This window comes from Macrotis lagotis, chromosome 2 (assembly GCF_037893015.1).
Source record: "Macrotis lagotis isolate mMagLag1 chromosome 2, bilby.v1.9.chrom.fasta, whole genome shotgun sequence".
Lineage (NCBI taxonomy): Eukaryota > Metazoa > Chordata > Mammalia > Peramelemorphia > Peramelidae > Macrotis > Macrotis lagotis.
The window spans coordinates 332,458,569-332,486,482 of record NC_133659.1 but is presented as its reverse complement, the minus strand read 5'-3'; the positions used below and the strand labels follow the sequence as shown (position 1 = coordinate 332,486,482).

General features: G+C 42.4%; 2 protein-coding genes across 5 annotated transcripts in view; one reads left to right on the top strand and one right to left on the bottom strand.

Moving 5' to 3' along the window:
* The window catches only part of GRAP2 (GRB2 related adaptor protein 2), a 96,977-nt gene extending 77,430 nt beyond the window's left edge, over positions 1-19,547 (bottom strand). For 2 of the 4 annotated variants that reach the window (XM_074226977.1, XM_074226978.1), the window contains exons 1-3: positions 18,484-19,547; positions 11,549-11,692; positions 10,750-10,804 (exon numbers count right to left, since the gene is read on the bottom strand). The gene's annotated coding sequence lies outside the window, so the exon portion shown is untranslated. Of the gene's footprint in view, positions 1-10,749; positions 10,950-11,548; positions 11,693-18,483 lie in introns of those variants that run through there. The other 2 variants (XM_074226975.1, XM_074226976.1) reach the window with 1 other exon arrangement.
* A 6,643-nt stretch (positions 19,548-26,190) lies between these two features.
* The window catches only part of LOC141512274 (ENTH domain-containing protein 1-like), a 53,470-nt gene continuing 51,746 nt past the window's right edge, over positions 26,191-27,914 (top strand). The window contains exon 1 of the mRNA XM_074221081.1: positions 26,191-26,541. Within this exon, the coding sequence (XP_074077182.1) occupies positions 26,193-26,541 (349 nt within the window). The 5' untranslated portion in view covers positions 26,191-26,192. The remainder of the gene's footprint in view (positions 26,542-27,914) is intronic.

The window sequence follows — 27,914 nt, the reverse complement described above, 5'->3', positions numbered from 1 at the left end:
TGTCCCATTAAGCTGGCAAAGCTGGAGGGGGACTTGAGGGGAAAATATAATAAAGGAAAAAGATTATTTATGGCCAATTGATCAATTAGGCAAGCTCTTCATTGAAGAAGGCAAGAGGCAGGACCAATTTTGAGAGGCCTGCGTGGGGAACAAATGAAGACAGGATGGATGTTTCCTTCCTCCTCATTATTTCTGAGCTCTCCTGAGGTGCAGCATTTTAGATTTCTCTGTCTAGTTGAACCAGGAGATGGGAAAGTGCTTGGCAGGGTAGGAGAGTAACGGAGGTGGCCCTTTGGGGAGGGCCCCTGAGGGAGCTCTGTCCCTTCAATAGTCTGATAACACAAAGTCTACTGGGCTACTGGGCGGGGGATCATATATCAGATTCTGTTCATAGATAATTATGATGTAAAGTTTTATACAAAGCAGCTACCAGAAGGGAGAAGGCTAATAACCAGAGTAATCAGGAAGGGTCTTTTATAGGAGACGGCACCACTGAGCTCTTCTCTGACAGAGACAGATGTGAGGAAGGAGTGTATTCAAGACACAAGTAGGGGGCATGCAAAGATACGTAGGGGGGAGATAAAGCATCAGCCATACGAATTAACAACAAAGGTAAGGACAGATGATGTTTTTATAGACTTCAGGTTTACAAAACACTTTCCCTATGAGTATAGGGATTCCTCCCTGGAATCAGGAAGACCTGGGTTCAAATTCTGCCTCAGATACCGGTGTGTGACCCTGGGAAAATCACTTTATGTGCTTTAGTTTCCTCATCTGTAAAGTGAGAATAATAATAGTACCTACTTCACAATGTCAGTGCAAGAATCAAATGAGATACTGTTTGGAAAGCACCTTACAAATAGAAATCCCAGTTTCTATGTATTATTATTATTATTATTAATCACCATTCATCTTGTCTTTCGATAATGATGATGAGATTGATTATTATTGAAGTTTTATTAGGCCCATTCTATTAGAGGCACAAAGAGGTTTCACCCCAGGAGTACAAGAGCTGGATCCATCCTGGGGTCCTAAATTCAACAGGCTTGCCACTATATCCTCCATCCTCTTTTTAATGCAGTTATAATATCTTGGAGGATGTGATCTGATGTGCGAGATCTATGTGATAATAAAACTCAAAACATACTAGGAGTCTGCTCCATCGGTGGAAACAAAGATCCATTCCTCATCCCTGGGAAATGGATTTGTTGGAGTCATGGTTTAGAGCTGGAGGGGACCCCCATGAATGGCTGGCCTAGTCCTGGTAGAAGATGGAACTGGGACATTAGGAAATGGAATGATTTGTCCAAGGTCATAGAGGAGTCGAACTCACATACAACATTTCTTCCAGTGGATCGTTTTCTCTTTCTGATAAGACCACTGAAAAGATTTTGAAAAATGAGAAGGCCTTTCCTCCATTTGCCCTGTTGCCATATTAAAATATAATCTTGTGCTCAGGGGCTTTGAGGAAGATCCTATAAACTCTCTGGGTCATCTTTTCTACAAGCTACTCTCCCATAATTCTTCTGCATTTTTCCATTTTATAACATTATGTTTAAAGTCTCTCCTGCTGCGCCCTCCTCTCTAAGAGGCCAGAGTCTGTGTAAACCTAATAAAGGAGCTGATGAAAGCCAACTGTGGAGGGAGGTCGGATCTCGCCATGTAATCCACCCAACTGGGCCCAGTCATATGGAATTCAGATCTAGACTGCGGCAGCCCTCGGCAGATGGCCTGGGACAAAACTCCCCAGAACCTCAGCCATTTATTCTCCATTGGCTCACTTCCCAGTCCAGGTTTTTTGGCCCAATTTCTGGTCTCAACCCAGGTCAAAGTCACTTCTCATTATGGGCACCCAAGGGTCCTACACATGCCAGGTACTCAGTAAATGGTGCTTCTGATGCTGTTGATCAAAGGTGGAATGGAATTTAAGAGTTTGATCATTCCTTTGATTGGCTGCTTGGTGACTCAGTGGATAGAGCCCTGGGCCTTAAGTCATGTATAAGCCTGGAGTTGAAATCTTGCCTCAGACACCAGCTAGATGACTCTAGGCAATTCCCTTTTTCTGCCTCAGTTTCCTCATTTGTCAGATGGAGAGGATATAATAGCACCTAGGTGGTTATAAGGATCACATGAAAGTATATTTATAGAGTATTTTATAAATTTACATAAATACTAGTTATATTATTATATATTATATAAAATATACAATATTATATATTATATATTATTTCTGTATCTATGTTACCTTTTTTAAGCAGGATAAATTTATCTGCTCATTTAATGGAAGGAATTCAAGGATTGTGACTTGGGGATCCCAGTTGCTAATGTTAGCCACTGTGTACCAATGGACAAGTCATTTTCTCTCCTCTGGGCCTCAGTTTGCCCATTTGTAAAATGAGAGCATTAGACTAGGTAATATCTAAAGTCTTTTTCGCCTTGGGAATTTTATGTCTACTTTTTCTGTGATTTGCCTGGTTGTCATATATAAAATACGTACTCATGTGAATGTATGCACATGTGTAGATGAACAGAAACATACATGTATATATATATGCATATATACTTATAAACACAAATGTCTTTTGTAAAAGTATGAACAAAAGAAGAGTCAACCTGATGTAGTGGAAAGGAGGGGAGACTTAGAATTAAAGTCAACGTGTTCCAGTGGAAAGATCCCTAGCCCAGAAGCCAGAGGCTCTGAGTTCAAGTGCCCCTCTCTGAGGCTCACTGCCTCCAAGACCTTGGCTGAGTTGTTCAGCTTTTCTAGACCTCAGCTCATCTTCACTAAAATGAGGATGCAGATTTAGGCAATCTGCGTGGTCCTTCCCAGAGGTCCTTTCCTTCTATTTATGATCACCTCACGTTACCTTAGGGAGGTTATAACCTCTCTGAGCCTCAGTTTCCCCTCTTGTAATACTAGGAAATTATGATGTACAGATCCCTTCTCTAGCTCTAAGACTCAGATCTTATGGTTTAAATTTATATTTTGATATTTTAAATACTGCTCTAAGCTTTCTCTCATTATAACCAGCCTTGCTCAGCCCCAATCTCTCTTACCTAGATTATTGTGGCAGCCTCCCAAAGGCTCTTCCTGTATATAGATAACACACACACACACACACACACACACACACACTAATATAAACTAATATAAATATATCCTATAGATTGTATTTTGATACTAGATATAAAATGTATCATTTTTAATACATATAATACATTGTATATTATGTAGAACACGTATATATATGTTCATATATTATTTCCACAATAGAAATAGATAATGTACTATATTTCCATTCTATATAAAATATTTCTATGCAATATATAAAAATGTATTTATGTAATATAGTCATATATAATTAAGAAATTCTATTTATAATACATATATATATATATTTTATATATACTTCTCTGTGTTTAGATTGCTGCCCCTCCTAGAATGTAAACTTCTTAAAAGCAGGGTTGTTTGTTTTCCATCTCCATATCCTTAGAATTTAGCACAGTCTTGTATATAGTTGGTGCTTAATAAATGCTTATAAATTGATTTCCCCATTTTCCTACTACCCAAAGCAGTCCCCTCTCATCTCACCCCAGCCCTCTCCAACCTCTGGGGGCCTTCTCTGTCCCTCACACCTTTCTCTCTATTGCACGACCTTTCCTTCCTTTGAGGTTTGACTTACAAACTCTTTTCTACTTGAAGATTCACCTGGACCCTGAAAAACGGCCCTCTCTTCCCACTTTTCCTGAGTCCTCTCTTTCTGGCTCCCTCTCCTGTGTCACCCCTTCTCTGGCCCTCCTCTCTTCTGTCTTCTCCACACACACTTTTACTGGCCACTCGATCATGAACACAGCTCCCCCAATCAACCCCAGAACTTTATCTATTTTTGTGACTCTGAGAACCCATAGGGCTTTGCTTATAGCAGGCTTTTAATAAGTTTATTTCTCCCCATGGAAATGATTTTTTAAAAAATCTGTTTCCATCTTGTTGACTCCTGCAAGCTTACAGAAAGAAAATATCATCAACATAGGAAAACAGTCTTTCTAACAAGGGCTCTGCAAAAGAGAAAGCAAAGCCAGGCCTTTGGGGATGAGCTTTTTTTATTGAGGTTCATCTTTTGGATAAGGTAGACCCCAATGAGACCCTGTCCTAATGCTTCCAGCCCTCCCACAGAAGTTTCTGAGCTGGGAGTGCATGAGATACAAATTTCAAGAGGAACTTTCCAGAACTGTTGATAATAGCTCCAGGGAGAGGCTTTCTCAGAAGCAAAGTTTGAAAGTTTATGAACTCTCCCAACCCAGGGGAAAGAGATCATTAATCTGCAGAAGACTGGGTTCTGGCTCATAGTGAGAGGCTCTGAATTCAAATTCTAGTTTTGCCTCTAATACCTGTGTGACCTTGGGCCAGTCCCTCTCTTGGGTCTCAGTTTTCTTATTGATATAAAAGAGATTGGACTGTATGACCTCTAAGATACTCTACATTTGGAAGGAAGTGATCAAATTCACACATCTTTGTATTATCTAGTTGTCTATTGATTATCATTTACCAATTAGTTAATGTGTATCTGTTGGCTAAACTTGTGCCCTCATAAGCACATTCATGGGAATTTCTGTGAGTAAATTCCCTTCACCAAAGCAGATGGGTATCCATCAAAGCAGACGGGTATCTGCTTGGGTCATTTCTAGTCCTAGGGAGCTGTTTGGGTGCTGAGAGGTTCACTAGTCTATATGTGTCTGGACAAACATCGTGCTTTCCCCGAGCTACCCTGCCTCGTGATCTCTGCCACAGGTCAGAATGCATACTCCATCTCAATGGCAATACTCCTCTTCCGAACAGGTTATGTTTTCTGGAAATAAAGAGGGGAAATTGGATCCCATTCAGCATTTCTGAAGGTCAGGAAAGCAAAGAGACAACCGAAGCTGACAAGGGGGTAAATTTTGGCAAGCCTGGGAAGAAACCATCCTTGGGTAGCGGAGAAAATGAATGAATGAATGGATTAACAAGGACAAGTCTTATGATGTAATTTTGTCCTGGGATGCTTCGCTTCACATTGGTAAACTCACTTATTCTCCCAATATATCACCCAGGTAGGCTTGGAGTAATTAAGGTAGAAAATAGGATTTTCATTAAGCCTGAAAGTGTAGATAATATTCAAAAGGTTATTGTGTAAGCAGCAAAGGTTCTGTCCCATCTGCCACCTCCTTTCTCTTGGCCAACATTTTAAAGCAGATAGAACTCCTTGGGTCTCTTGTCAGGGAGATGAAGGAGAAGGCACATGGTAATAGATGGATGATGAGTGGATAGTTATCAGGCACTTTTTGTTTTCAAAAAGTGTGGATGGTGCATCATTTTCCTTTGGCAAACTCTCTGTAGGGCATAGACAAGACTCTTGTACTGGGTGGTGAGGCAGAATTGATGCCTAAATGTGGTCCTGGAAGGACTCTTGGAACATTCAATATCCTCATTTTACAGAGGAGAAAACCGAGTCCCACAACACTATCTAGTAACTAGAAAGGCCATCAGCAGTCATTGAACCCAAGTCTCATTCTACGGAAGAGGAAAATGATTTGCCTAAGATCATACCAGTAGTAAGGTGCTGAGCTATAACTCGAACCCAAACCCTCTGCTTCCAAGATAGGTCCTTATTCAGAACAACATAGTGACTCTCCTGATAGAAAGAGGACCCTCATCTGGGAGGTCATAGATGCACTGGATTATTATGGTTTGAGGAAGGATGAAGAAATATTTATCCTGGAGAACATAAATACAATGAAGACTGAAAGATTTGCCTGTGCCACCCTGAAGGATCTAGAGACCAGCCTAAGGTCACTTAGGCAGTGTAGTTCAGAGGCAGGATTTGAACTCAGGTCATCCTGCCTCTGAAGCTAGTTCACCAGCCACTAGTCCTCACCCTCTCTTCAAGTCTTGAAGCTGCAGAAAGATTGTTGGTCTGCCTTGGTTTGGGGCATCCTCAAAGGGAAACTCCCTTCAATGATAAATTTACCAGTTATCCAAAACAAAAGGGGGAAAAGGGTTATTCTTACAGAGCCTTTCCCATCTCATCTCTCTACTCCCTGTCCTGGGGGGGCTGCTAAAAACCCAATACAATAACAATAATTGAGAAAATGAAAAGCTGTTTGCAAAGTACTTAGCATTTTCTCTGGAACAATCATCAGTCATTTTTCATTTGTGCTTTACTCTTTGTGACGCCATTTGGAGTTTTCTTAGCAGATACTGGGGTGGTTCATTTGACAGAGGAGGAAACTAAGACAGGGTGAAGTGACTTGCTCAGGGTCACACAGTTAGTAAGGGTCTGAAGCCAGATTTGAACTCATGAAGATATTTTACTGACTCTAGGCTTGGGTCTAATACATGATATATAAAGGGTTATTTCTCTCCTCCTTTCCCTTCTGCCATCATGCTCATCATGACTCCTGTTTCTTAGCAATTAAAAAGTTCTCTAGCTCCAGTAACCCCAGGGAACAAGAACTACCATCTCCCTTTCTGGGCTGAAGCTCAGGAAGATTAAGGAGCTAGTCCAAAGTCCCAGGGTACCCAAATCCAACTTCAGTCCTCTTTCCCTGATACCACACATAACATATATTTTAAACATACTTAGGTAAATGCCTATGTATAAGCTGTCTTCCTAGTAAGGCAAGTACTTTCCTTTCCTGTCTTTGTATTATGACTTCCTATCATAGCACTTAGAGATAGTCAGTGTTTAATAAATGTTTATTGATTGCTTTTCTATTTAATGTGCATTTACTTATCTATGAACACGCCATCTTACTTCTTCCTCTCCCCTTTCCCCTCTCCCAACTTCTTGAGGGCATGTTCCATGTTTGCCTTTAAACCTTCAGGTCCTAACTGGACAGAAGATTCTTAACGAAAGCTTGTTGGTTGCCTGATTGATTTTTTTTTTTTTTTATCTGAAGGAAAGTCTCTCCATCTCATGCATACGTTTGGGAAATCTATGGTTGCATTAGCAGGAGGTACAGGACTTGAGGTCAAAACTTATCTCTGATATTTATTTGACTAAGTTATGTAATCTTTCTGGGGCTTCCTTAGAGATACCTGGTGGTTCAGTAGATAGGGCTCCAACCTAGAATCAGAAAGTTCAGAGTTCAAATCTGACCTCAGATATTGATTAACTGTGTGACCTGGGCAAGTTACTTAACCTCAGTTTCTTCAACTGAGAAATGGAAATCATAATAGCTTAGCTTGGTTCCTGATTTGACTGAATGCCATATTGGTGTTGTTTAAAATGGGGGTGTATTTCTGTGAAATGTTCTTGTTCCTCTGCCCTTTCATGGTCCTTGAGAACCATGAGTGGTATATGAGGAACCTAAAAGTTTAATGGGTAAAAAGACTTCAGAGAGTCTAGGGGTTGCTGTTTTGGGGGACCTTGAGCATATATCATGATCTAACCTTTTTGCCTGCCTCCAGAGAGTTTCTATCCCTTCAGTACATCTGAGGACATGATTGTAGATCTTAAATAGAAAGGAGCCTCTTTATTTTACAGAGAAGGAAACTGAGGTATAGAAAGGTTAAGCAACTTGCCCAAGGTCACCAAGCCAGTAATTAGGAAGGGTGACAGTAATGTGGGGGAATCTTTTACCACCTAACATTTAGAGTTGGAAGGGTAGAGGTCATGTGGAACAACCCTCTCGTTTATCAGAGAAAGACACCTAGGCCCAAATGAATTATATCATACAGAAAGTATATAGGAACCCAAAGAGTAGGCTGATAGTGACTTTCGTGGGACTTTTGTCACAGTTTACCTAAATTTTCCTTGGTCTTTCACAAGGGTAGGCTTAAAATGTAACTTATCATCATAGATTTAGAGCTGGAAATCACCAAAGAGCCCATCTCAATATCCCAATCATTTTAAAGATGGGGAAACTAAGGCTTAAAGAAATTAATTAATTACTATAGAATGCAAATCAAGAGCAGGAAGACATTTTAGAAGCCATCTTATCCAACCTATTTAAAGATGCAAAGTTGAAGATACTAGGATTCATGCATGAGGATAAGCAGCAGAGAGCCTTTGAACCTATACCTTTGGTTTCCAATTTGGCGCTTTCCATTACACTGTGCTGAAATGATTTTACTTAGGTGCGCACATTCCTTTACATACATTTGTTGGCATGATCTGGTCAAAAAGGGGCCTAGTGATAAATGTACAAGTGGATTTTTTTTAAAAAGTCACTCTTGTTTTCAGGATATTTATTTGAAGACAGTTATTAGGAAGAGAAGGAACAAGGAAAACGAAGAGTGCTCATTTCCTTAGCTTGTTTTCTCAAGCTAGGCTGGTCTGGAGAAATGATGTACCATTAGCACAGGATTGCACACTGACACAAAGAAAACTTAAAAGGCAAGGGGAAGGAAAGGGCCTTTGTTTAAAAGCACCCTCTGAAAATTATTTCCTGGGTAGTCTTGGGTAAGCTCCTCTACCTTCTTGGGTCTCAGCTTTTCTTAGAAGTAAAAAGAAAGGGTTGGATATGATGGCTCTCTGAGGTCCCTGCCAGCTCTCCAAGTGCCAGGATCCCCTGAATCTAAGATGGACACTGGGATGAGAACCTTGCTCTTAGGATCACCTGAACATCAGCATTATATTATTTTACTAAATGATTCAGAGTTATAGCTATCAGAAATGTAAAGAATCTTCATAATCCCCTTTTCTAATCTCCTCACCTAGCAGCAAGGAATAAATATTGGAATCTTTCTTAACCCAACAAATATTTATTTATCAATTAAGCAGTTATTATTTGCAAGATACTTTTTAGGCACTGGAGATTCAGAGACAAAAACAAAAAAAAAAGGAAAATAACTCTGACTTCAGGGAGTTTACTTTCTACGGGGAGTGGGGGGATGCAACATCGGTGAAACGAGTAAATAAGTCTAAGCAATGGTCTTGGAAACCATGACATGATGGTAACTCGCCAGGAAGAACATTGGAAGTCAGCTGGCCCGAATCTGTTATTTTATAGATAAAGAATTAAGAGATAAAGTGACATGTGTGACGGGGTCACATGGGCAGTAGCAGCAGAGCCAGGACCCAAACCAAGATAGCAGACTGACTGAATTTCAAAATTGGGAGGTTCTTCAACAGACACCCTCCAAGTAAGCGTCCATCTGACAAGTAGCCACTGGTCTTGTGCTTCAGGTCTTCAAAAAACAGGTCCTAAGGAAGCCAGCCCTACATTTGGACAGCAACAATTGAGTGGGAATCTCTCCTGATATATAGCCTAGATAGACCTTTCCATAACTTCCTCCTCCTTACTCCCATTGCTCATAGCTCTGCCCTATGGGACCAAACAGAAGAAATTTAACATAAATCAGATCTCTCCTCTATCTGACATTTTCCCCAAGTACTTGATTCAATTTAATCCAGGCCCCAAAGCATTTATTAAGTGTCTATTCTAAGCCAGGCATGTTAGGCCCTAGAGATGCAAAGATCCTCTATCTTCCCAGGTTGAATTAAATTCTTCTGAGGGGGAACAGGAATGACCTTTCCATGTTCCCCCCAAGTCAGAGGTTCCTAGATATAGAATTTCAGGGGACATTTAGCTCAACTTCCTCATTTTGCAAATGGGAAAAGTGAGACCCAGAAAGTGACTAATCTACTCCTATAAGGTCATAACTTTAGAGCTAAAAGGAACCTTGGAGACCATCCAAACTATTCCATCTAATAGGTCTGATGAGATGAAATAATTTGCCCAGGGTCATGTAGGTAGTAAGCAGGAGAGAGGAGATTTGAACTTGGGTCTCCTACTTTGAAAGTTGGTATTCTTTCTGCTGTTGTAATCTTTGTAATGGGATGCACAGAGAAAGGAAAATAAGGCTGCTTCTTAGACAATCAGATATGCCTAGGGACCTGGAATAATTTTCAACACAGAAATTCAAATGGTACTTTGGAGTATGGATGCATATCCCATTAGATAATAATAACTGACAATTTATTTATGATGCATTTTCCAGACATGTTTCATTTGCACCCTATAATAATCCTGTGGGAGCGGTAGTAGAATTCTCATTTCTCCCATTTTATAGATGAGAAAAATGGAGATGAAGCAATTTGTCCAAGGGAAACACAGCTAAAAACACAGGACTTGTAGCTCCAATTCTGAGGATTCCCTGTTCCGTGATCTCTCTCATAAGGAAACCTTTCTTAGAGTTCATTTTAGCCATTTGAGAAGACCTTCCTTAGAGATCATATTCCAATTAATATCATGCCACTTGTTATAAGTCTCTGCAGAACCCACTGACTTGCCAAATTGAAGAAATAAAATGGGTATAACATTATTTAGCGAAGACAGAAGAATATAAACCACCCCTTGGGGGTTGTTTTAATGAGGTGTAATTTGTATGGAAGACATCAGTATTATTGAAAGCCATTAGATGAGCCAATCCAAGAACCACCAAATTCAGAGTTAAAAGGGACCTCTCTCTGCAGCTCTCTACTGTGTTCCATTTTCCCCAGGGAAATCTTAAATGTCACCTACTGACATGTAGTCATGCACCCTTGACTTGTGGATCTGAAAGGACAGGAAACTCACTACCTTCTGAGGCACTTTTGTCCGTTTTTTACTGATTCTAATTGCTGGGAAGGTTTCCCCTCACATCAAGCCTCAAGTTGCCTTCCTGTAACATTCAATCACTGTTCTTAGTCTTGTTGCCTGAGTCTAAGCAGATCAAAGTAAATATAGCCCAAAGAAATAATAATAACATGGTTTCTTAATGCATACCTTTTCTGCGCTGCTGAGGTTGACTCTATATCCTGGCTTGGTTCCCGTAGTCCATCTTTGTAAGGAGAAAGAGGTTGACAGCCAATTTGACAATGTCTGTCTCTCAGGATTCCATGACACCTTGGTCTCCCCTTGAGATGAATGCTAACTGAAGGCTAGCTGGCAAGTATATACCCTCATTGATGAGGACGATGGGGCCCAGGCTCACCCCACCCTCCCCCAAACACACATGTGTATACTTCCCCTCTCTTCTGGAGTACCGCCTGTCAGCCATGCAATCAGCATGCTAACCACACAGGAACTCACTGGCTCGATGCTTCAGAGAGTTGAGTGTGAGCTCACTTTATGTGGTTTGGTTTCCTTGTTGCCTGGGTTGAACTGTAATATGGTTCAAATGAGCCCCCCACCCTTCTTTTTTCTGTTGGGCCAAGTCTTTCCAGAGTTTCTCTTGAATAGGAAGGTTCTCATCATAACCATGTTTAATCAAGAGATGGTTACCCAAACCTGGGAGGGATATTCAGTTTCCAAATGAAAAAGTAAGGATTAAAAAAAATTCTCAACAGGTTAAACTGCATAAGATGAAATTTAGTTAAGACAAATGCAAAGGAGAAGGCCTGGGTTCAAAAAAATCAACTTCATTTCTAGAACAGGCAGAGCTATACAAATGTGTTCTTAAAAATGAACACTCAATATGGCAGCTGAAAATCCAATGAGTTTAGATGAGGAAGGAGAAGGTGAAGGTCTACATAGGGTTTAGGAGGTGATAGTCTTTCTGTCCTCCATCCTGATCAGAACTTACTTGGAATATTATGTTCAGGGCCAGACTTTAGGAAGGATACTGTCCAGTAGAAAATGTCAAAAGGAGGTCAACCAGGATGATGAGGGAGGTCAGAGTCCGTGTGCTGAATGAAGGACAATTGGTAATGATGGGGGGTCACATGACCTGAAGAAGAAAAGATAGCCCTTGAAAAAATTAACCAGTGGGAAAAGTTTTCTCCTCCCATTTACCATTTACAGAAGAGAGCAAGGTACAGTGAAGAGAGCAGGAGGCAAACTGAGTTCTCATCTTAGTTTCCCTAACAACTGCATGGATGGTGAACCAGGGGATTTGGGGAGCCCTCCTCTTTTTTAGGGAGGAGTGTGGTTGAACCCCAGAGAGGTCGAGTTGCTTATCCAAGGTCACACATCTCATTAAAGAGAAGAGCTGGGACTTGAATCATGCCTCTTAATTTCAGAGCCAGTGTTTCTCCCTCTTCCTCCCAGGGCTTCCTTCCGGCACTGACATTCTCTGATCTGAAGGCTTTCAGGGCTTACAAGGCTCCTTCATCACCAGGCATATTCAGCATCCTTTATGCTTGCCTTGGAGACTTTGTACTTCTGATGCAGCTCCCTCTGCCACAGCCTTCCTCTCTGTTGCCGTCTGCCATGGCAGTTGGGGGACTTATAGGAGGCTGTCACAAAGGAGGTCGGCCAGGTCAGCCACGCACAAAGCCATAGCCCTCAATTACAGCAGGTTTAAATCTGCACATAGAAGGCCCCAGGCCTAAAATGAGACAGCTGGCAGGGAGTGGGGGCAATCAAAGATTCCACCAGGGAGGCCGCCAGAACTTTGGGTTTGGTGGTTTTTAGGTCAGAGGATAAGCAACCAAGGATAGAGCATAGCCTCAGAGTGCCAGAGCTGGAAGGGAGCTCAGGTGCCATTGGGTCTAGCCCCACTCATTTCACAGAGACCCAGAGAGGGGAAATTACTTGTCCAACATAGCACAGAAAACAAGTAGTTTTGCTAGAGTTTGAACCCAGATCCCACTAGTGCAGGTTCTATGGAGAATCTGCCATTAGACTTAGCATATCCAATTCTCCATCACTTTTCCTATCCATGTTGGGTGGTGATGGCTCCCAACATCATGGGGTCCAGCAGGGTGGAAGAAAAGGGGAGATCCTCACACAGATGCATCTGATAGATCTCCTTTCTCATGTTACAAACAAGGAGGCAATGGAGACAGGTCATCAAGGTTCTAGCCAAAAGGGCACATGGGAAATGGACAATCCCAGAAAAGGATAGGATGGGGAATGGAGATAGAGGAAGACTATTTTCAAATGGATGAGGCCCAAACAAAAACCTCAGAAAGATGTTTGACACAGTCCCCTCTCTATGCTCAGCACACCCCAACCTCTTTCTTTTTTGTTTCTGAATAAATTCACTTTTTTTTTCCTTTCTTTTTTTTAGGGTTTTTTTTTTGCAAGGCAAATGGGGTTAAGTGGCTTGCCCAAGGCCACACAGCTAGGTAATTATTAAGTGTCTGAGGCCCGATTTGAACTCAGGTACTTCTGACTCCAGGGCCTGTGCTCTGCTCTATCCATTGCATCACCTGTCCACCCCTTCTTTTTCTTTTTTTTTGAAAGATTTTATTTATTTTTGAGTTTTAGAATTTTTCCCCTAATCTTGCTTCTCCCCCCCCCCCCCATACAAGGCAGTCTGATAGTCTTTACATTGTTTCCAAGGTATATATTGATCTATCACTTTGATTTTTCAAAGAAGTCTATAGTAAATCCTTCCTAGGTGCAAATTTCTTCAGCAGGTACTGAAAATATAGTCCATGATGTCAAGGAACTTATAGAGGAGAGCAGGTTGAGCTTGGAGGCAGGATGACCCAAATTCAAATCCTGTTTCAAGTGCTCAATAACTATGCAAGTCGTCTTGGGCAAGTCATTTCTTCTCAATGTTCTCATCCATAAAATAATAATGCCATTATTATAATATTGTAATGATAATACTAAGAGTGTTTACCTCAGGGTTATTGGATCAAATAAAGTAATATGGGTAAAGTGCTAGGAAAATCTTAGCTATATTACTATTATTGTATTCTAACAAGAGACACGACCTACAAACTAGTAAATCCAAGCTAATCTGAGAAAGTAGAAAGTATTAACAAGCAAGGAGAAAAAGGAAACCTTCCTGAAGAGAATGAGCCCCAAACTGAGTTTTCAGAGACCTAGTTTTCTACGAGGCACAGGTGAGGAGGGAACCCAGTCCGGGGGAGTCAGTGGGAAGATGTGAGGTAAGATGACAAAGAAGACATAGAATGCCTGCTTTGGAAATCAGTAAGTAGGCCAATGGGGTTCTAATGGAGAGTGTGCACAGGGGAGAAACTGGAAAAAATGGGAAGGGCATGTTATGATGAAAAGACTATATTTTATCCTAATGGTAATAGGGAATTGTGTTTAAAGCTTTTGAGTCGAGGAAGTGACATCATGGTCAAATGTGCCATCAGATGCTTATTTCTGGTAAATGTGTTGAGGATGGATTAGAAAGGGGAATCACAGGAAGTAGGAAAATGGTTGTGATGGTATGAGTGAAAAGTGATAAAGACTAGATTCAGCATCAGGATGTTGGCTATGTGAGTGAGAGAAGGAGACAGATTGAGATGTTGGGGAAAAATACTTGGCCCCACAACATTTCGTTGGATGTAGGCCAGAGCAGAGACACAAAAGAAGCAAGGGACCAGCTTAGTGGCCCAGTGAATAGAGCACCAGCCCTAGAGTTGAGAAGACCTGAGTTCAAATGTGACCTCAGACATTTGGCACCTACTGGCTGTCTGACCTTAGACAAGTCACTTAACCCCAATTATCTTGGAAGAAGAAAGAGGAGAAGAAATAAGGAAGACTCAAAGGTTGCTCATGAGGGTAACTGAAAAGATAATGGTACCCTGGATAGAAATAAAGAAGTTGGGAAGAAGGGAGAAGATAATGAGTTGTTTCAGATATGAGGAGCTTGAGATATCTATTGGACATCCATATATAGAGATCTAATAAGCAGTTGGGAAGGCAGGATTGGAAGTCTGGAGAACTGAGAACAAAGTATATAGATCAGGGAAGGCTCATAGATTCAGAGCTGGGAGTTGTCTTGGTCAAACTGTTCATTCTATAGATGAAGAAGCTGAGACCCAGGGGAGTTCAATACTTGCCCAAGTTTTCACATGGAGCAAGTAGCAGAAGTGGGATTTGAACCTTGGCCTCAGATTCCAAGTTCATTGTGTTTTATCTGTCACCATTTGGATAGTGGTGATAATTAAGTCATGGGAGCTGCAGAGATCACCAAGAGAGAGCAAAGGGCCCAGGACAGAGCCTGGACTGGGGGAACACAATAATGGAGTGTAGATGGATGATGACCCAGCAAAAGAGTCAGACTAGGTGACCCCAAGAAACAAGCCTTTTGACTGCTTTGATCTTTCTCTTCTATTTCAGGTACAAGGACAGTGGAATCTCAGTTCGAGCCCAGGATATTGAGCCACAGACATCTGTGAATCCATCAGCTCAGCAGCAAAGCCCTAAAAAGACATGAGTCTGGGGAGGGAAGCTGGGCTGGGCTTTGGACGTGAACTAGGTGGAACTGATGCTAAATAGGAACTGAGCTAAATTGTGAGCAATGATCTGTACCCAACCCTTCCTCGAGAAGTAGCATGGGAAGGTATTATGTCTCTGACTTATTGAAGTGTTTGTATGTTTCTTATTGCTATGTATTTCTGTTTATGTCTATTCATAAAAGCTAATCTGATATAGATTGATTTATAGGAAATGGGGTGCTAGTGCTTATTCCCTGAAATTGGGGGAACACATTTGGTTTGAGTTAAGGGCAGATAGCTAAGACTTCCCAACCCCCTCAGGGTTCCAGAGAACCCTGTGGGAAGGGAGATAACACCAAAGTAACACCTTACACAAAGACAGAAACTGAAACAGTCCTTGCCCTCAGGGGGCTTGCCTACACCAGGGGAATTACTATTAACACACAGGAAGAATATCAAAAACAAAATAAAGTCCAAGGGCTGGGTGGAGATCAAATGTGATCTAAGGGTAATTTATTTATAATAGGCCATGGTTCTAGAGGGCACAGGTAAGGGTAGGGTAGAGACACTAGAGGGATGGGGTTGACCTAGATGGATGGATTGATGGAAAAGGAGTGTTGGTTAGGAAAGGGAATCTTGACCAAAAGAGAGGCTCTCAGTGGATCCCTAGTCAGTTGATTACCAAACCCTTCACAGTTCCCCAGAAAGATGTGGCAAGGTGAAGGAAGCAGAGAAAGTTGAAAGGAGGTCGAAGAAAGAGCAATGCAGGGAAGCTGAGGATTCTCCATGGCATTAGTTGAGGAGGGGGTAACCATCAGGGTCAAGAGATGAAGAAGGGTCAAGAAAGATGTGAACTAAGAAAAGAGTCACTGGATTTAGCAGTTATACCTGGAGAGAGCCATAGGGACCCAGGCGGAAGGCAGACTAAAGAAGTTGAGAAGGGAGTGGGTGGCCTAGTAGAGAATGCCACAAGTCCCAAATGCTTTTTCTGGAAATTTGTCTGTGAAATGAAGGAAAGATAGAAGATGACAGCTTGGGGGGGACTGCAGAGTCATGGGAGGATTTAAGACTGGATCCGACCTGAGTATGTTTCCACAGGCAGTGAGAAATGAGCTGGTAGTTAAGGAGAGACTGAAGCTGAACAAGAAAGATAATCTGATCACAAGTTTCTAGTAGAAGGAGCCACAGGGACCCTCTCATTGAAGGGACAAAGTCTAAGAGAAGGGTCCATGGATGGAGTTAGGGGATACATGAATTTGGTTTTCTAAAAAAAAATTCAAATAATTCAGTTCAAATTTATTTCAATGCATCTAATATTTTGATAATTAAATTTTATATAATTTGCTAGATTAAAACAATCCTGTGCATTTTACTTTTATACATGGAAAAGTTTTCTTTTGAGAAGGGTCACCAAACTACCCAAGGGTCCCAGGTCACAAAAAGTTGCAGAAACCCTGCAGGTTCTCAGAGAAGCCAAGGGAAGAAGGGTATGGGGGCATAGGGAGAAGAACTGACCTAGACCTTGTCAAGGTGAAACACAATTAACAAAGGAAAGTTTGTTGAAGAATTTTTAGGTTGGGAGTAGGAAGAAAAATAAACTCCCAAGATGGCCTTGATTGATTGACGTTTGTCAAATAGGAGGCAAGGTTCCTGACCAAAAAGGAAGATGAAAGAAGTGAGAGGTTTGAGGAGAAAAGTGGAAGTTTGGAATAACCCTGTGGGGAGCATGAAGGTCAATCAGGGTAAAAGAAAAGGATTTCTGTAAAGAAGGGAAGACCTAGAGGAGATTATCTAACAAATTTGTAGGAGACTTAAAGACTCTCTCCAGTTACATTCAACATTATGTAAGACAGAAGGAAAAATTTAGAGGTGGGGAGTGAACCTGGGTTAGGCGCTGGGCAAGGGGGACCCAGGTCAAGGACAGTATATGGAGGGGGTCAAAGCTGTAAAGAGAGAAAAGTGAGATTGGAGCAGAGGTCATGGACTAAAAGAACAGGGAAGGGTGGAGTTCTTGAACATCGACGGATCCACCATTCAATCGACAAGCATTAGCTAAACACTTGCATATGTGACCTTGTGTTTGGCTCTAGAGATATAAAACTAAAAAAATGAAACAGCTCCTGTCTTTAACTGGCTTCCATTCAATCGGGAAAGGCAAAGTCATTATTTTAGGGGAAGGTGTTTTGTGGAGGGGGTAGATAGATGGTGGTGGGCAGAGCACAGAGCCTGGAGTCAAGACCTGAGTTCAAACCTAATCTCAGACACTTACTAGTTATGTGACCATGGTCTTTTGACCTTGTTTTCCTCAGTTTGCTCACCTCAATAATAAGATGAAGAAGGAAATGGCAAACTGCTCCAGTATCTCTGCCAAAAAAATCCCCAAACCAAACCAAACCATATGGAATCACAAAGAGTTGGACATGACTGAAAGGAAAAAAGAAAATATGGAGAAGGAGGGAGGCATCAGTAAAGCCTTTATATACTAAGAAGATGTCTGAGGAGAGTTTGGGATTCTAAGAAGTGAAAGTGAGGAGGGAGGACACTCCAGACTGTGTGAAGATGGAAATGGAAGGTCATGTGGGACAAACAACAAAAAGACCAATTTTTCATTTTTAACTTACACCAAGTAATTTGCTTTCTCAATGGGAGGAGTATAGTGGGAGGAAGGGAGAGAGGAACTCAATGGTTTGGAAGAAAATGTTGAAACTTGCTTTGGAAGAAAATGTTGAAAAAATTAAAAAAATTAACAAAAAATTAGCCTCCCCAAACCCCCAGTTTTGTGGAGAATGGGCTTAGGAGGGATAAGGTAATGGGAAGAATTGGCTGTGGCATTTCAGAGGTTTTGATTACACAGCAGATCCATTTGATGAGCAAACATTTATTAATCACCTATTATATTCCAGACACTAGAGACACATTGACTAAAATGAAGTTCATCTTACCAAAGAACTTCCATTGCATTTTAGAGGAAAAACATTAAACAGATCTGTTAAAACAAAATTATGCAAATCAAATGGTTGACAAACAATTTTGGGTGATAGTGACAGGAGTGTGATCATCTCCCTGTGTGGCTAAGGGAGAGGGGAAATATAAGACTAAGGGTGAGGTCAATTGAGTAAGTCAATCAAATATTCATCCCACCTAAAATAAAGGATATAATGGAAGCCAAAGGTGGTCCATTGATGGTGGGTAACAGCAGGCACAGAACAGAATAGAGGCAGCCTATACAGAATCCTGATGCAAGGAGTTTCCCTAGTGTAGAAATGGGTAGGGTTAGAGTTCCCAGCTCTTAGGACTAGAGATGGAGAAGGAAGCCAGACTGGGCAGTCTTTCTTACCAGCTGCCCAGGTGGCAGCCCCAATTCCCATCCTAGCTCTGGGTTCCTCCTTACCTAGTCCAGGAGAAGGTGGTTTCAGTCCTCTGGGTCACCCTGGATATGGTGCCCAGGTAGTGCTATTCATTATCTAAATGCCTGTGGAACTTCTAAATCTCCAAGGCCATCTGGGGTTGTCAATGAACACACATCTGGAAGATACTAACATAAGAATAGCAGAGTTCAACAGGGAAAATGACTGCAAATTACTGCAAAATGACTGCAAACTCCTCTCTCCCTCTGCCCTTGCTTAGCAAGACCTCCCTCTGCCTTGACTTTTGGTCAGCACCAAGGTCAGGTGCTAATCTAGGCCTTTGTAAATTATAGGAGAAGTTGTAAAAAATAAAAAGGAAACCTCTATTCTATTCAACATCAAAACAGTTCTTCCTGGAATCCAACCATCTCAGAGTTGGTCACCTAGGTGAACAGCTGGGCCCTGTCATAGCAACAAAGGATACCCTACCCTTCTATAATCATGGAATATGGAGGTTGGCCTCTACTTGAGATAGGGAACTTATCACCTCTACTGGCAGCCAGCCTCTTCCACTTTGGCAGTTCCCACTTTGGGGAAGTTTTCCATAATATCATGATGAAACCTGCCACTTTTCCAACTTCTGTCTGTCACTTCTGGTTCTTAGTCTTTGGGGTCAAGCAGAACAAAGACCCTGGGACAGTCCTTTAAAGGTCCCTCAGACCCTTTCCCATCCTTCCATCTCTTTGTTGTTGTTCAATGCAGGTGTCTTAAAAATATTATTGGGGTTCTGAATCTGACTTTCCTCAAATTTAATATGGTGGGATTGAGCCCAGAGATGCCAAGAGATACAGTCAATGGCATGATCATCCTCTATTGGCTCCTTGAGGTCATTACTGTGACTTCCTACTTCTCTTAGCTCCTCTCTCTTTGCCTCTCTCTGTCTCTGTCTGTCTCTGTCTCTGTCTCTCTCTCCTTCTCTCTAATCCCATTTCATAGAATCTCAGATCCTTACAGCTGGCACGGAGAGGTCCTCAGCCATACCCTCAAAATATTCTACCAATCAGATTGGTCAGGTGACAGAAGGGCTTGAACATAATGGCCTTAAACTTGGAAGGGGCCCAGAAGTAGTCACCCATACTATGTATATACATATGTGTATGTATGTATGTATATATATATATATATATATGAAATTTGATATATCTATCTATACACATAGATATATCTAGACATCTATACACATATAAGCACATATATAGACACATATAAAGACATATCTAAAAATACATATACATATGTCTATATCAAATCAGAGATATATCTATAGACATATAGACACATTTATACACATATAGACATATATAGACACACAGACACATATGAATATGTCTATATCAAATCTGATATATGTATCTATAGACACATAGACACATATACATATAAAGACATATATAGACATATATAATTAACTTTTTATTTCAATTTAAGGCAATGGGGTTAAGTGACTTGCCCAAAGCCACACAACTAGGCAATTGGTAAATGTCTGAGGCCACATTTGAACTCAGTTCCTCCTGCCTCCAGGGGCCAGTGCTCTATCCACTGTGCCATCTAGCTACTCTGTATAGCCATATATAGGAACACATAGACATATATAGACATGCATGGACACATAGACACACATATATAGACATATACACATGTTTAGACATACAGACGCATATACACACATGCATAGACCTATAGGCATGTATAGACACACACAGACACACCTAGACATATAGATACACATATAGACATGTATAGACACACATAGACATATGAAGACTCACACATATATAGACATATATATAGACATGTATAGACACACATATAGATATAGAGGCATATGCAGACATGTATAGACACATATATAGACATGCAGACACACATATAGACATAGACACACAGACACACATAGACATATATAGAAACAAATACACACAGACATATATGCTATATATACATATAGACACACATATATAGACATAAAGACATGTATTGACACACATAAAGGCATGTAGACATATAGACTTGTATAGACACATATACGCACATGTAGACATAGACACATATAGACATGCACAAACACATTACAGAGACATGCATAGACACATACATATATAGGCATGTAAAGACATCTATAGAGAGATTATCTATATTTTATATATATTATCTGTATGTCAAGCTCTGCACTTTCTGTCTTGCCCTCAGCAGTATGAGGACCCCCGAGTCTCCCCCGAGATGCCCTGAGGAAGCTCCCTGCCACCCCCCGGCCTGGTGCAGGTTTTTGGTTGGAAATCCGACTAGAGGTCCCTCGCTGCACGGGGGGCGCCCCAGCTTCTGCGCCACCCCAAGCTTCCCTTTCATTAGCTGCCCCTGCGCCTCGCCTCCGTCAGGCCCCGGATGCTCCGGGTCTAATCCCAGGGCCCAGGAGGCCGGGCGCCCCGTCCCGCGGGCCTGGCTGGCCTGGGCGCCCCCGCGGGCCTGGTGGGCCGGGCCGCCCCGTCCCGTCCCATGGGCCTGGCGGGCCTGGGCGCCCCCGTGGGCCTGGTGGGCCGGGCGGCCCCGTCCCGCGGGCCTGGCGGGCCTGGGCGCCCCCGTGGGCCTGTTGGGCCGGGCCGCCCCTCCCCGCGGGCCTGGCTGGCCTGGGCGCCCCCGCGGGCCTGGTGGGCCGGGCCGCCCCGTCCCGTCCCGTGGGCCTGGTGGGCCTGGGCGCCCCCGTGGGCCTGGTGGGCCGGGCGGCCCCGTCCCGCGGGCCTGGGCGCCCCCGTGGGCCTGGTGGGCCGGGCCGGGCCGGGCCGCCCCTCCCCGCGGGCCGCGCCGCCGCGCACGTGCCGCCGCTCCGGGGGCGGAGCCGAGCGGAATCCCCGCCTTCCCGGGCCGCCGAGGGCGGGAGGCGGGCCTCCCCGCCGGGCTGTGTCCTGATTGGAGGATGGCGGGGCTGCCCGGGCTCCGTAGGCCGGCGTTTGAATTTGGGCGGGAACGGGCTGCCAACGTCTGCGGCTCCGGCTTTCGGGCAGGTAACCAGGCCCGCGGGTGTCGGGGAGCCCCCGAGGGGTCCAGGGAGCACGGGGTGGGGGTGGGGCAGCCCGCTGGGCCTCAGTTTCCCCCCTGTAAAAAGGAGGGGGAGGGGGCCCCCCGGGGCTCCCGAGGCCTCGTGTCCCGGGGCGGGGTCCCCCCAAGGGGGTGGGCCGGAGGCCCATTCACGAAGTGCCGGGGCGCACCCCCCCCAGCCCCGGGTCCGAGGGGCCTCGGGGTCCGCAGCGGCGCCCCGGGCCTGGGGCTCCCGGCCTGGCTTATTTGCTCCCTGTTTGGCCTCCTTACTAGACGCCCCGGCCCCTCCCCTGACCGCACCCCGATCCTGGAGAGCCCCCCCCAGGGAACCGACCCTACTGAAGGGCCCCTGTGGCCCGTGCCACCACCCTGACCCCCCTCCACCCCAGCCGCCAGGAGCCCGCATGTGCCTTCACCCGAGGGCGAGCTGTTTATTGTTGTCGTGGAGCCCCTGGTGCAGGGCCGGTGCCTACAAATGGTCACTGACGGGGGAGGGTCACGAATTGGGACTGGAGCGACGGACGCAGCAGAGGGACTGACAGCCACGTTTGTCCTCCTGCCCTGGGTGTTCCGCCATCCAGGAGCCCACCAGCTCTGTGGCCTTCATAAGGGGCTCCTGATCACTTAGGGCTTAAGCTCCTCCATATTCAGGAATGACCAATATTCAGGATCCAGGCACCCTATGGACTGCCCCATGGACAAGTGCATTGGACCATCAGTTAATATAAAGTTGTATGGTGGGGCGGCTGGGTGGTACAGCAGACAGAGCACCCGCCCTGGAGTCAGGAGAGCCTGAGTTCAAATCCAACCTCAACAATTCATAATGACCTAGCTGTGTGGCCTTGGGCAAGCCACTTGACCCCATTTGCCTTGCAAAAAACCTAATACATATATACACACACACACACACACATATATACACACACACATATATGTATATACATGACAGATATTAACATATTTAATATCTATTATGTATATATTTATACTATTTATACACACACACAAGGTTGTATGCTCTGGCTGTTTTGGGGCTAAAGAGAGGCTTCAAGCTTAAGTGGTCCTAAAGGAAGAGGCCGGATGAGGTCTAGGTAAGACATGAGGCTGTTCTAGGCATGGTGGATGGCCCACACAACAACACCACATGGGGAGATGGCTGTGAGGAAAAGAAGACCAGTTTAGCTAGTACACCAGGTCTGTGGTGTCCAGTGAGCTTATAGGTTGGGGCCAGGGGGGTGTAGGGCTTTGAATGACTAACCAGAGGAGGTGGCAGGAGGAAGTCTCTCAAGCCGGTTTGAACAGGGAGAGGCACAACCTGGTCAAATCTATACCCAAGGAACGTTATTATAGTAGCCGTCTGTAGGATGAGCTAGAGTTTGGAGAGGTGGAGGCCAGGAGACCAGTTAGCAAGGTGGGAGTTGATGGGAGTCTCTGGCTATGAGCAGATAAAATTACCTAATAGCTTCTACTTCATTTTTAGAGAAAGGAACATCCAGGTTGCTCACCTGGATGTTCCTTTCTCTAAAAATGAAGTAGAAGCTATTAGGTAATTTTATCTGTTTCATGGATTTGGGAGGTAGTTTAGGGTTGGAGTCTGCCAAGAAATGAACGTCTCTAGACAAGGTGGTAAAAGAGAATGATGAGTTCTTAGGATTGGGAAGGGAGGCCCAGAGGGAAGCCTCACCTAGATCAAGGGCTCTGGGGGAGGGGTTAGAGGGCACAGGGACTGATGCAGAGATGAGGCTGGAGAGAGGGATTTCAGTATTCTTGATCATGAAAATGCAACACTTAGGGTTGAGAGCAGAACGTTTAAGAGGTGTGCTTTAAAGGAATGCTAACAGGATTTGAAGTCAGAACACCTTTCTTACACAGGGGCTCAGTTTCCTCATTTTAAAAATGAAAGGATCAGGGTAAATGCTTCCAAATATCCCTTCCCTCTTTAAATCTATGATCTTCTGGTCCAAAAGTCAGTTTAGTGCCACAAAACATACTCAGGATGACAAGGATTCTCCCATCATAGTTTATGGACATTAGAGGAGTCTAATGCAGTCTATGCAGTCTAATGCAATCTATCCAGCAGCTGGATAATTGAGGATTGGGAATGTAAAAGTTCTCACCCTGCAGTGTTAATCTTGTCTCAAATGTCAACCTAATACAAAGGCAAGGATGTTTGGCCATTCCCATGGTACATAATAATCCTAAATGTCATCTACAACTCACACTGATTAAATGAACTCTTGTTAGAGGCCCGAGAAAAGACCATGATTGAATGAGGAAAAGTGGAAAATTTGCTTACTCTTTGTTTTAAGTTGTCTCCTGATGAACATGGAATACAATTTTATTTTATCAGACTTGCTTAGTTGTTTGATCTCTCCTTGCTCTGGGATTGCATGGAATTTTTCCTGGGTGGTAGCTAATACCTTCTGTAAAATACAATGGAATAATTAACCTGAGTATTCTGTTGCTGATTGAAGTGGTTTTTTGGTAGTTTTTGGTAGATGGCATTTAAGAAAACAATCTAAGAATTTGTCATAGAATGTAGGAGAAAGCTCTAAAGGCCAGGACTGTCCCCCAGAAATGCAGATAGGATGTTATTCAAACAAGAAAGTAGAGCCTTCTGATGCCAGCTGCTGCCCTCCAGCAGGTTATGAGTCAAACAGGGTTTTTTAATAGACTTGTGAAGAAACAGATCAATATTTGCTGCTATCTCCAATGTCACAGTGCATCTCTGCATCAAGGGAGATTTGGAAGAGAGGAAAAAAAAGACAATGGAAAAAGAAAACCTTCATGATTGAAAATTTTAATGGCTTATTGAAACACATTATAAATCAGTTTTCACTGTAGGAATGAGACAGATAAAAACTGCCTCTTTCTGAAGTGCCAATGAGAGAGAAAAGCAGAGTTGTAAAAATGAAAAGCCAGACCTTCCTCCTTGAAGACCCTTCTCTTTTCAGTTTCCTAGGGGTGGTGATCGTTTCCATGAGAGATCTTAATTAAAACAATATATTTTCTGGCCTCCTTATTTGAGAGTATGTATACTTTGATAAAAAAAAAAAAGGTTAATTATCTCTCTGTTTTTCTCTGTCTCTCTAGAAGAGATAATGGTTTGGGGGTTTGGCTTTACATTCAAACCTTTCTGAACAATTCATGTTAATCAAGCCCAAGATGGGGTCAGAAAGGACAACAAGAAGAAACTGAATAGAGAGCATAAACACATTTGATGGGAATTCTAATATTTTTCCTTTTGTGTGTGTGCACTTTTACTTTTAAAATCTGATTATAGATTGTCTCAGTTTTGCCAGGTCTGGATGCTTGTCAGGGCTTGAAATCAATTTGATACACTATCTTGGCGGCCTTCAGTGGTGACTCACTAGGGAAATTGCAAGCTGACTGACCCATCCTAATGCAAACTAATGAAAAATAGGAAGGGGGGAGAATTTCATAAAGCTGTGAATTGACAATTCACAGGCATCGTTTAAAGTTTGGGAAGGCCTTATAGTCTTTGATGTCTGAACCTAAATGTGCCTCCTGTTGGGTGGGTATACTGCGAAAACGCAACAGACACAGACTTAGCACTTTCAGAAATGCCATTGTGGTTTCCATTTATTAGGCAAATTCTTATTTTCTTCACTGGCTCCCTCTTCTCCTTTTCCTGCAGTTGAGGAAACAGAATTAGATTCTCCCCTGAAATGTGTCAGCTCTCCTTTGCATTGGGAAATAACACGAGCCTTTGAGGGGCAACTATTTGCTTCTGCAGCAGCTTTCTCCTTCCCAGGAGGAAACTGAGAGTTGATGTCCAAAAGAATATAAATGGATATTTTGAGAAAAACAAAACAAACAAACCTGAAAATTGTATAATGTGTCATTTTAATGATCAAACTTGGTCCCATTTACAAGATGATAAAATGTACTTTCTTCTCTTTAGAGAGGTGGGGGGCTGTGGGTGTGGAACATTGTATATGTTTAGTGCTCTTGGTTAATATTTTATTTTTTATTAAGAGGAATACTGTCAGGGGAGGTGGGGAAGAATATATTTGAGAAATGAAGAGAATATAAAAACAAATGCTGTCATTGAAAAAAAAAATGAGAGCCAGATCTGAATTTTGAACATCATGTTCACTCCTTATTTTTGTACCATCTTAATTGGTTCTAGGTATTTCTAAAATGGTGAGGTGGTTTCAGCATTGTTTGTCAGCTCTGCTTTCTTATTCTTTTCTTTGTCCATTTGACATAATGTTCAGTGTTCCTCTTACTTTTGGTTCAGTCACCCTATTGCCATCCATAATGGTTGGTTGGCCCTGCCTGTAGACACCAGAGAGTCTTCCTGTATTCTATTAAATAGCTACACATCCCCTGTCCCCATCCTCATTCTGACTGAGGCAATTAAGAGACTAAATTAGAAACTGAGCTTGGATTTCTCATGTTGGCTGAATTGTCTACAAATACATTTTTGTATTTGTGCAAAACACAAATACATTTTTAAGATGTATAAATAAACATTTTCTATTTTTCTCTTTGCAGGAACTTGATAACTTAGCAAGCTGGAAACTGTTGTTTCTGGGGGCAGCCAAAGCAGGAACCCCATTAGCTGTCAGTAGCTCCATAGAACAGTCTTACTGCTCTCCCTCCATTTTCTTTTTCTCCTAATTTGGTTCCATCCATGGCACTCAGGAGGCAAGTGAAAAACTTTGTGAAAAATTACTCAGAGGCAAAAGTCAAAGTCCGGGAAGCGACTTCTAATGACCCCTGGGGTCCTTCAAGTTCTCTGATGTTAGAAATCAGTGACCTGACCTTCAATGCAGTTTCTCTCTCAGAAATTATGAGTATGCTGTGGCAGAGACTAAATGACCATGGGAAGAACTGGCGCCATGTGTACAAGTCCCTTACTGTCATGGATTATCTTATCAAGAATGGATCCAAAAAAGTAATTCAGCTTTGCAGAGATGGCTTCTCTAACATTCAGACATTAAAAGATTTTCATCACATAGATGAAGCTGGAAAAGACCAAGGTAACAGTTAAAATTGATGTGACCTACCAACAATTTATATATGACGGAATAATTTGAACCAGTAACTGAGGGAAAGTGGTGCTTATGATATTTTTCTTCTATAAGAGATAAGAGTTACCACTTTACTTATTTATTCCAAGGCCTTAACAGATTAATAATTTTCTTCAAATGGAGATTTAAGAGGAGACAATTAGGTTTCTGAGGCTTATATAGAAGAAATAATAGTCCTAAAGAAAATGACTAGAGCAGGAACCTCAGTTAAGGAAGGAGACCCTATAGCACACAGATTTTTTTGGCATTATGCAATAATTCGCAACAGGATGGAAACCTTCTAGTTCTTCCCAAATCAGAAAGATAATCTGGCAACAAACAGGAGGTGGTGTTTCATGGACTCTAGAGAGTTTCCAGATGAAAGTGGGAGTTCTATGTATGACTAAAACGTACCAGGTTATAATAATAAACTGACAAATGGAAAAGGTTTGGAAGTGTATCCACATATGGCAGGGTTTGCAGGATGCTGAGATGGTGCCCCAGCACACAGAAAGAGTCCTATACTTAGAGAGATGAGGCTGTGACCTACAGTCCAAAGATAATTGGCGTTTATAATGATGGTGCTGAGCCTTCGCTGCATGTCTGTGCTCTCTTTGGAGTCATGAGAGAAAGCTAGAATAACAGCACACGTTTGTATAGTACATTAAAAAGAAAACTTTATTTTTTCTCACGACAACCCCTTGAATGACTATCCCTATTTAAAAAAGATAAAGAAATGGAATCTCAGAGAGCTTAAGTGATTTGCCCAGACTCACTCAGCTAGTAAGTATCAGAACCAGGACCAGAGTCTAGACTTTACAAGATTGTTGGTGTTGAGAATGCTTTTATAGTTCTAATTATGTGGCAATTTATAATCTGTACATGGCTTATATGCAAAGTCAATATTAGCCAGGATTATACTAACCAGAAACGTTCCTGGCCATTCAGGATAGTTATTTACTGCAATGCAGTCCTGGATAATCTAGAAATACAATGAAACTTATTTTTATCTTTTCTGATAAAGTATCTTTTCCTTTTCTTTGCTCATCCTCAGTAGTCAAATTCATCAGTGTTAGCTAAGAGCCCCCAAAACTGCTGTCTTGTAATTAAAGTTTTCATGAATAAAAGGTTTTTCATTTCTCAATTTCTTGAAAAATAAAGTAAGCAAGATTCACTTAAGTAGGTAATAATTATCACAACTCAAATGCAATCTTAATTGAATGTCACACTAGAGCAAGATTTGAAAAAAATTATTTTTCAGTATCAATAAATAAATAATTTACAGGCAAGTTATTTTTTATTATAGCATTCAAGAAAAAAACAGCAAAGTAGTCTTGTCTGGA